Source organism: Electrophorus electricus, chromosome 18 (assembly GCF_013358815.1).
Source record: "Electrophorus electricus isolate fEleEle1 chromosome 18, fEleEle1.pri, whole genome shotgun sequence".
Lineage (NCBI taxonomy): Eukaryota > Metazoa > Chordata > Actinopteri > Gymnotiformes > Gymnotidae > Electrophorus > Electrophorus electricus.
The window spans coordinates 1,602,975-1,613,808 of record NC_049552.1 but is presented as its reverse complement, the minus strand read 5'-3'; the positions used below and the strand labels follow the sequence as shown (position 1 = coordinate 1,613,808).

Here is a 10,834-nt window from a genome sequence, read left to right as displayed (position 1 = left end):
ATTCACAGGATCTTCAGAGCATTCCGCCTCTCACCTGAGCAAATGATCACATTCTGTCAGGTTATCTTAATGCAATGCATATGGCAGCAAAATCCAGGCTGATGTCAATACAAATACAATAACTCAACAGCTGCAGAGTGATTCACTAAGCCTAAAGGTATTCTTGAGAGTGTGTATAAATGATTAATGAAGGCCAGGTAATAATGCATTTAGTTATTCACTGTTGTAAACTGGCCTTTCCCTCTTTATATAACAACACTTACATGTGAGACCTGATGTACATGACAAATGCAGAACCTCTTCCCCAAATGGAACGTCACTTATTGATCAGGTCAGATTCCAAGCTCCCTAAGAGCGATTCTATAAGCCAAGATGTGCTGACCATAAGCTGTTCATGCACTGACCATGCGTTTTGAAAGACCCCCGATGTGAGCAGTGCATCCTCCAGGTCTGTCTGCTCCTTTTCGGCTCCCCTGCCTATCCACCCTACTGTAATTATACAGAAGACATCATTATTGATTATTAAGTTTCACATGTGGCCCAGCCCAGTCACTCCACAATTAATGAACACCTTTCACCAACTACCTCCAAATTCTTCACAGTGGTCATCAGGTAGGCACCTCGCTAGCTCAGTAGTGAGGTCTGGAGGCCCAGCTTCACGCCCTCTAAGCTCACGTCTAAAAGGACCAACCAGCCCCGATGCAGCCACCCAGTCCCTAAACCATAAAATCCATACTGGCATCCCTATCAACTAAGGCTGCACGCAGCCGTACTTAATGTGTATTAACTACACATTGTTAATGCACCCCAGTTCAGGGTGGAACATTCCCTAACCCAGCAGATTCACACTGGCCTCCCTGGTGACTCATGCCATACCCAGCACTGTTGATGAATACTCATTCTATATATAACTGTGACGTAACGTGACAATCCACTCTCCTGCCCCCTCCTCCTTCAAGAGAGAATGTAAAGTGACTCACATCTATTGCCCACAACTTTGGCTGGGTGATACACCACTTTTCTATATTCTCCAATCTGAACCACTCTCCCTGTTTTAAATTCTCCCAGATAATCCACTGTCTCTGTGATCCTTGTGAGGCTGCTGTTGCATTCGATGTTTCAACTTCCTGCTCTTGAATGAAACCAGTAACCAGTCTGCCTTCTCTCTGGAAATGTGGCCTTACTAAATGCTTTCCTGAATCACCTGATCCAAGCCCTGCTCTTCCGTTTTGCACCTGCTCCATCACATCAATATGCTCCAAGGCCACTGGTGGACTCCACTTTCTCCACTTACGGCCCACTTTGGAGCTCTAATTATCACCTCCACCACACAACATAACACACTCTCCTGTATTAAATCTAAACTGTAAATATTCAAATATTCAAGTCTTGACCAGCCTCATAGGCATATCCATTACCTAAATGACTTACATAAGAGATTATGCGGAACTGATTGATTGCATTATCCAAGTGATGTATTATCCAAGTTTAGGAATTCCACATGTAGGTTCCTACCCTCTTGCTTCATTGTTTTGAAGCTGATGCCAGATCATACTGGTGCTCCAAACAACTTGCAAAATATGAGATGTCTGTCTTTTGCACAGATGTCAATTAATTTCAAATATGCTACCAGTCTCCATGCAAACAAACTAAAGAAAATCTTACCTTCCACATTAAGAAGCCTTATAGGTCAAAACTGCTCAATATCCACAGCATCTTCTCTTTTGATATATGGATGCCCTCTGCACTTCCTCTATTTTGGAATAATCCCTTTCTTCCACTTTATGACCAGCACCTTCTATGAAAAATTTCCAAACATCAGGTGCCTTTGCAGCCCCTTGTAATCTCAAAGCTACACTACTGCAACTCGCTACTTGCATGTCACTCCGCTGCTGCGCTCCCTTCATTGGCTTCCAATAGCTGCCTGAATCAGATTTAAAACCTTGATGCTCACCTACAAAGCCAAAAATGGACCAGCTGCTCCATACATGATGTCAATGGTCAAAGCCTGATCCATTTCTCATTAACTCTCTTCCAAGCTGTACCTGCTGTACCTGGACATCTCATCTTTACTGCCCAGTTCCTGGTTCACCTTGTCCTGCTCTCCACTTTTCGTATGGCTAATGTCAGCTCCCAGCTCTTCATCTTCCTGTGTACCTGTGCTTCAGCTCTCCATAGCAGCAGAGGCATTGATGTCCTGTGACCTGTGGTGTGTAACCTGCTATACGTCGGCCAACTGACTCGAACAACTCTGTGTTGTTCAGTGCAGAGTCTCTATTGCCTCATCGAAGCACCTCTTCGTTCTGTGATGAATCTTTAATCCTCTCTCTGTTCCACCTACACATGCACATCCGAAATCTCATTTCTTCTCACATCATTCTAGCAGCCTCTGTGTTCATCTCAACGTCATTCCAAAGTGTGCAGCCATGTAATCTACCTGTGAGTGGATCTCTGTTGTGTAGTTAACAAACTTGCACTATTTTGTGTTATATGTTGTATATTTTGTGCACAAGTCATTCATATGTAAGTAAAGGAGCTGAGTGTTTGCCACAGTAAAGAGTTAAGCTCAACTAAATACAATAAAAGTGTTTTTATTGATGCAACAACAATCTGTCTGAGATCCAAACTCACCATGACTATAGCACACACAGCTTTGTTTAATTTAATTTTTTTTTTACATGTGATATAATTCCCACATGTTTTCTTTGGATATCATTGGTACAATAAACATAAAACGCTTTAAAAAAATCTTTGGCAAACTGAATAGACTTTGACCGACATGCTTCTGGTGACCTTCAAATAAATTTAGTCAGCCGTGTTTCAGCATCTTGGTCTTCTTTTTTACTGGTGCTTTGGATATCCAAAATATAAAATTCAGAGAGAAAGCACGGACACCCAGACTCTGTAACGGTGAGCGGGGAGGAGGCGGACGCATGTGCAGAGAAGAGCGAGATTTATTAGGGGCAAATCCAGAGTCAGAGTCGTTGGAGTAGTCCAGGGTGATAGAGCCGACACGGAGATTAAGAGGATACATTACAAACAAACAGGGGAAGCAGGATATAACAGAGGCTAGGAAACACGAAGGCTAGGGTAACAAAACAGGCTAACATAACGAAGGCTTTGAAACACAGGAAGCTTTCAGACTTCCACCAAATACATAGATGCAAGCATTCAAATAAACGTGCAATGAACAGCCAAGACTAAGGCCACAAGGCAGGATTTAAATACCTGAACTAAATGAGGGACAGGTGTGGAAAATCAAATGAGGGGCGGAGAAAATGAAACTACGGCATGGAACTAAAATACACAAGACAGAAAACATGGAGCACAGAAGTTGGGAGGGACTGACTGTGACACACTCAATAAACAAATGAGCAAGAGGTTATTGCTGCTTAAAATATTTTCATATATATATACATATATATATATATATATATATATATATATATATATATATATATATGTATACCCTTCTACCTCGGGGATTCAGAGCACTGAGGATGTGCCAGTGATGGGATCTGTGACACCTCTAGTAGTGCCAATGGCCAATCCATTTCTACACTCAAATAGCAAAATGGTCAGTTATTTAGGCTATTTCTTTTGAGTGCTGTTAACATGTTTGTGTTCCAATATTTTACACATCTAGGTGCTAATTAATTAGACTGATGTATAGAGTCTACAGTATACAAGAATTTACAGCTTGGTGCCATCAGCTATAGTGTGATTTGAAATCACTGTAATCTACCCAACAAATACTACAGAAAAATCTCCTACACTAACTGCCTTCCTCTGATGTGTAGGGCCAGCAAAAACAGGGTAGAATGCAGACGCAAGCTGTTTAAAGAGAGCAAAAGGAGTTTAATGAAAAACAAAAGTAAACACTGAGAAGTACAAACTAGTAACACAGGTAAACAGGACAAGGCAGGTACAGATACAGAACCTCCACTTAATGGATGATTCCTGATGCCTGAACCCGGTGTCACACAGCAAGGTCCAGGCTGGACAGGAGCAGGTGGGAAAGGAGGAGAAAAAAGGAGCAGGTCCATCTGGTGAGGAGCGGAAACACGACGCTATGCCGCACACAAGGACCCAAATGTGGTCTGGACAGGGTGAGACCCTGATATTCAGGGTCAGGAGAGGACCGGGTTCCTGGTTGGGCATCAGCCAACAGGAGGGACAGGACACAGACACAGATGGACAGAAGGATAGGACAGGGGTGGGACAACAGGAAAGGGAATCACATCTGGGACAGGGATGGACTGACTGGACAAGGGATTCAAACGACAACTGGAGCAGTGGCAGAAGGTGGAGTGGCCAAGCCGAGAACAGGGAAGCCTGTCCTGTGGGACTCTCGGCCATCCACCCAGGAGATGGCGGGGTCACCCTGGAAGCTGGGCATGGCACAGGCAGTTCTGTCCTCAGTGTGGGGCACGCTGGAGTTGGCACAAACAGGGCCATGCTTGGAGCCTCGCCCTCACACATCCCAGATCTACTACACTGGCTTCCAGCCTCTAACATGGTTGGACAAAATTCCTACTAATCGAAAAGAGCTGGTCTACAAATTGGCGGTAAGCAGACCTACTGTGTTTAGTGTAGCTCCTGAGGATTAGAAATAAAGAATTGATGTACACGCCTATGTGGTAAAGAACTCTACGCCATTTAAAAAATTGCACTTGCAGAGTGGAAATGTGGTCGGTGCAAAATAACATCAAGAACTCCTGGAGTATTGTTATGCTCTGCTAAGGCAACTGTTGAGGTTGTATTGCAAGGTCTGGTGTGGGAGTGTGCTGTGCTTATCTGTATTATACTTGTTCAGTGCTGAGTTTAGTAAATCAAGGTAAACCATAATGTGCATGCACAGTTTCTATCAAGCTGCAGTACTCACCCAAACTGGGCACATTGTAACATTACAGAACTGGTCAGATGCTTGTGGATAATTTAAAAAAATACATTTTATTTTTAGTGGGATAATCTGGAATCACATTCGTATCAAAGGTGAGGGTCAAAAGCAGAACTGACAGATTACCAAATCCAGGAGACATCCAAAAAACACTCCAGATCAAAACCAGAAAGGCACCAAAACAAGGCAAACAAAACCAAACAGAAGAGAAAAAGACAGCAAAAAGGAAAGAACAAACCAGGTCAGAATTATATTAACAATAGTCACAGGGGAAACACTCATCCACAGCTGAGACGTGGATAGATACACAGATAATGTGCAGAACAGAAGTGATTAAATAGATACACAGATAATGAACAACAGGTGAATACAGTGGCTTGGTGATGAGGATTGTGTGAGGCTGGGAAGCTGGGAGTTGTAGTCAGGTTAAATCTGGTACTAAAATGGCCATTTATTTGCTGAAAGAACTGCAACCACTGGGCCACTGCATCTTCACCAAGTGGTTGTGACAGTCTGTTCCCCGTGTTTCACTGAATACCAACACCTGCTAAGCCATCAGCTCACTTCCTCCGTCTAATTAATGCATAATAATAATAATAATAATAATAATAATAATAATAATAATAATAATAATAATTTCAGATTGTCCCATTAAACATGAGGTATTCATATGTTGCTGTATTAATAAGTTCAACTGTTATGTTATAGGCCTCACTAATGGATTTAAAAAACTTAACCCCAGAAGCAATGTACACATGAGCATTACTAGAATATGTGGGGGTCCATCACAGGTGGGTCCGTCACAGGTGGATGCTTCACAAGTGGGTCTGTCACAGATTTGGATGAATATTGGTTAATTTGCATCTTTACATGTCCATTCCAGGGAGAGCAGTAGTGCTCAATAACGTGTTAAATAATTGCATATTACTTAGTGATGCAGAGCCCAAATCCTGCTCTCATTGTGCTATGAGTACATCTGAAAGTTGGGGATGAGTGAACCCTTGGGATTTATATGAAATTATAGTAAAGCATTTAGAGTTGCAGTTCTAGTTCAAGAGGAAAAGTTTTGTTTCTTAACCAAACTTCTCAAGCATATTTTTTGCCATTTGCTCAAATGTCGCTAATATTCCATCTTCATAGACAGCCAGACTAGATTTGTCATAGCTGCTCCATGGACGTTATAGGGGCCATAACTTGATCCTGCCCCCACTACTCTTCTTAAGAAGTGTTGTGCTCCCATCTGTCATTTCATTAATGCATCCCTTACCTTAGGTTATGTTAGTTCAAGTCTCTAAACTTCAGCTATCACATCCACTCTTAAAAAACCTGGACTAAATGCTGTACTTCTTCATAATTACCAGCCCTTTTCCAATCTCCCCTTTCAGGCCAAGGTCAACTGAGTTGAGAATACACTCTATTTGTACCTTTTCAATCTGGTTTCCATCCCATGCACAGCCCTGAGACAGCGCTGAGACAGCCCTCTTACATGTGCTCAATGATCTTCTTCTCTTTGCTGATTCTGGTGACCTGAGTATTCTCCTCCTTCTAGATTTAAGTGCCACATTTTTTGGAGTTTTGTAGAGGAAACCTCACTCCATCCGATAGTGTTTTACAGCTTTCAAATATATTAGAATAAGTACTGACCATATAATCTTATATAATCTCAGCCCATATCCAGGTGTCTGTGCAGGATCTTAACTAAAGAGCTGACAATGTCCTGTTATGGCAGACATTACAGAGAAGGACAGGGATGTCTGGTGTTTGAAAGCATTAAACCCAGTAGCAGAATTTTGCTACAATTCTGAAATTACTCAGTAGCTCAGTGTAATGAGCCACAATAGCATCAGAAAGACTCTGTATACTTAGACTGGCAAATGGTGAGTATTTATAGATGTAACGTAGGAGGGTGATGAACACACGTTCGAAGTGCCTGTTCCTTGAATGTGATGTGGAACGGAACCAACTAGGGATACCATAAAGAGCGTGACTAATAGAATATAACCAATAAGAGATTTAATAACAAACATACAAACAAGAACAGAACAACAGGCTAACAAGGTGAGTGCGAGAACTGGGTAAAAGGAGCGTTAACAATTAGGGAAAACTAACGGATAATAACGATGATAAATATAACTAGAACTAAAGGGGAATACACAGAAATGGGCTACGTATGAATGACCAACAAAAACACAGGTAAGTAGAACTAAAAAGGAAAGCCAGACAACACTTGCGTACATGAACAGGGGAAGAAAAACCTAAACGAAGCGAAGAGACGAGAGAACACCGAACGGGAAAAGAGAGTGGAATAAGTTAGACGAACACTCACGGGAAAAACAACGTAGACTAAAGCAGACAGAGAAACTATTACAGACGAGGGAACAGCAGAGACCTGGCGAACATGAATAAGGAAAGTGCATAGGAGCGAACCGTGCACTCAAGTGAGATATTACTAAATACAACAACCCACAAACAAGAGACACAGGAACCAGGTTTAAATGAGACTACAATTAGGGACACACTAGGAACAGCTGGAGACACAGAACCATGGAGATAACGACAACTGGAAAACACGGAAGTGACTAGGTTGTCAGGGAAACGGGGGACGCTCCAGTCTGCGGGCGTGACAATTGAATCTCTAAGGCGCCCAAGCTGCAGGTGTAGGTGATCCGTGGGCGGGGCCAGGGGGCGGAGCCTGGGGAGCAGGAAACAAACCTGGAGTGGGAAACTCTGGAGCAAAATCTCACATGAAAGAGAGATACTCACTAAATGTGACAGTGGACAGGACAGACTTACAAAATATCACGAAGTACTTAGCAAAGAATAAAAGCAATAAAATCAGTTCAGTGTGATCCCTATTCATTTATTTAATGCCTGTACCCTTTATTGATTGGTCAGTAAATAAAAAACATGCGCATAGTCCATATCAGGGAAGAACACCTTATTATGAATTAACAAGAAGAGAATCATACTATACAATTACAGCACAGCATAACTCCTCATTTAAGAAACATAATGGCCTAACCCTTGGAATATGGACTGGGGCCACTGGGGGCCATTAAACTGACTGTATCTATATTAACTATATCATTGTTGTGCTCTATATCAATATTGTATTCTTCTTTTTCATGATGAATTGCAAATATTTATTAGCTGCAGTTCAGGACCTACATACACTTTCTGTTCAGAGTTTCTGCTTCTCCAGTACATCAGTGGTGTCAGTTGCACTGGTTTCCTTTGATGAGGAAGAAGGTTCCAGTAGCCACTCCCAGCAGTCCTGCAGCCAGACCCACCCCACAGAACACAGAGGGACCCACACTGGGCACAGAGACATCCACCTCTGTGGAACACACACACACACACACACACACTTGGTAGATTAATTCCATCACAAACACACTTCTTATTTTATATACTTTGTTTATATATAACAAGGTTTTAAGTCAAACCGTAATTTGTTGGCTACTATGGCATCTCACCCCATGTTTTGGTGTTGGGTGTCTCCAGTCCCTTATGCTGTACGGTGCAGCTGTAGATGTCTCCTGACTGTGGTGTGAACCTCAGGTGGGAGAACTGGTTATATGTGCCGTCCTTATTAGGGTAGAACTCACTGAGCGCTGCACTGTCTGTCACATCCAGGTTGTTCTTTGTCCAGGTCACAGCGACGGGAGGCGGGAAGAACCCAGTCACATGACAGATGAGGGTGTTCTCTGAGCCCAGCTGCACATCAGCCTTGGTGTAAATGGAGCTTTGAGGGGGATCTGTGGATAATTATAAAACAATGCAATATTAGCCCTGTAGCCTGCAACCTTGGATTGAAATTGGTCTGACAACTGTTTTAACTTTTTTCACCTTTCACAGTAAATTTCTGATTTACAATTTTACGAAGTCGAAATGTTTGATCTGATAATTGAACATCAACATTTCTTTGTGCCATGACTCACCCACAGCTTCTGGGGGATTTTTGTAGGCTTGTGCTGCTGTTTGTAGGTTATGTTTGCATACAGCTTGCTCTGAGACACTTAAATCATACAGCCCACTCTCAGTAAATGGGTCTGCAAAATCAGGTATCTTCATCACCATGGCCTGCTTTATGAAATCTGCATTAGCTACTTCATCGCCATCATTTGCCCACAGAGTCTCTTTATCAGACTCAGTGCATCCAGATAATTGAATATCTACGTGCTGAACTGTTGGGAAAACCAGAACATAAGCAACATGAAGAAAACAGTAATTGTCTAAAACATCCAATGTAACTGGTGGCTAATGCCAGCAGGAAAAACTTTCATTTGAAATATTAAAATTAATTCAATCACTCAAAGCAATCTCGACTCCAATACACAAGCTACACAAAATATATTTTACTACATTCATGATTATTTTAAATAGAGAACAATTTACTACATTTTAATAGGCACCTTTATGTATTCAAAGCTGGTTGATATTGCAACATTAAGTTCTGTTAAATGCATTTTTTCAAAAGTCACACCTGTCTGTATTCACAAAATAATCTTATTAACCACCACTTGTACATGGTATATTAACTCCAATTCCCAAAACCAATAAAAAAATGTAACCCACTTACCCTGAGCATTTGTGCACGTAAGACCTGTTAATGTGAGAAAGATCAACGATAATTTCATCCTTAAAAGACTTAAAAGAATGCAGTTGGAACTCCACAAAGAGACACCAGTGTGCTTCTGGATACTTTAAAAACCAACTATATGCAGAAACAGCAAAGTCATTGCCTCCATATTAAATCAACCAATGCAATCAGTCATTTCACTCCTACACTGCTGTATCCAGGAAGCAGCACCTCTGACAGTGTGAACAGACTGGAAGCTCATATTCAAAATCACAAGGGGGCTTAATTAAAGAACAGATGTTGTTATTGTTGAAATGATTATTGTTCCCCAGCCTCCCATATTTATGTAGATCTTAAAAGTTAGAATTATTTACTGAAATTGCAACTTTTGCTGATATAAAGGCTGAAATCAAGATGTATCACACCATCACAGCTCTGCTTTTTTAGAGCTTGAATGAACTAAATAAAACTAGAACAACAAAACCATGAATTCACTTTGAAATGGCCCTTCTGTGACTTAAGCAAACTCACAACATGGGCCGATTACAGAGCAGTAATAGTGGTGTATTATCAGTCTGTGGGAAAGATAAATAACGAGCTCCAGTTAAAACATGCCTATTCATTCAGGATCAGTATAAAGTCTTCTGGTGATATTAATTTGGAAATAATTCATTTAATACATTTGAAACGTAGTACTGTGTAATTGGTTGTCTTTCCCCTTTAGTACCAGTTTGGAAGTGTCTGCGTAAACTGGACACAATCAATCAGATTAAACCTGTTTAGGAAAGTCCCACTGATTCCCTGCTGACAAACCTGCATGGCTTTCATAAGTTATATGTGGCCTGCATGTAAGAATACAAACACCATAATAGAAAAGGAAACAATAAATAGTTCTATTTATTTTAGAATGATGCAGTGGTTGTGTAAAACCAGGAAATTAAAAATAAATCTGTCTATACTAAACAGCTATTCAGACCTGAAGGTGGAATAAATCTCAGGGGGAGTAATAATACAAAATAAAAGACTGAAACCTGTGTCAAGTGTCATTGTTTAATGATGGGTTTGGTTTACTCTTTTAAAAAGTTTTGTAGTTTCATATCAAATATTTGTTCAAAGGCTTGTTTATACATAACCTAAACTCCAAAATTGCAAAATGACTGAAATTGGATGGATGGGTATAGATAATTTTTCTGGCTGACATAAGCCAATTAGAGCTGAGATTTTGCACAGGAGATTAATATGTTAGTATCATTTGAAAGTACAATCACGGAACAGAGGACTTTGGAAAAGTCCCTGCTGTGCTTTCACTACTATGCTCTCAGCCAATGGCAGAACAGAATTATTGTTGCATT

At 41.1% G+C, this 10,834-nt stretch overlaps 1 protein-coding gene across 3 annotated transcripts in view; it reads right to left on the bottom strand.

Moving 5' to 3' along the window:
- Positions 1–10,014, bottom strand: part of LOC113568078 (H-2 class II histocompatibility antigen, A-U alpha chain-like) — a 71,340-nt gene extending 61,326 nt beyond the window's left edge. Inside the window, exons 1-5 of one of the 3 annotated variants that reach the window (XM_035536117.1) lie at positions 9,483–9,826; positions 8,842–9,087; positions 8,377–8,658; positions 8,073–8,237; positions 6,897–7,592 (exon numbers count right to left, since the gene is read on the bottom strand). In XM_035536117.1, the coding sequence (XP_035392010.1) occupies positions 8,116–8,237; positions 8,377–8,658; positions 8,842–9,087; positions 9,483–9,540 (708 nt within the window). In that variant the 5' untranslated portion in view covers positions 9,541–9,826 and the 3' untranslated portion in view covers positions 6,897–7,592; positions 8,073–8,115. Of the gene's footprint in view, positions 1–6,896; positions 7,593–7,739; positions 8,238–8,376; positions 8,659–8,841; positions 9,088–9,482 lie in introns of those variants that run through there. The other 2 variants (XM_035536116.1, XM_035536118.1) reach the window with 2 other exon arrangements.
- Positions 10,015–10,834: the final 820 nt, after the last annotated feature.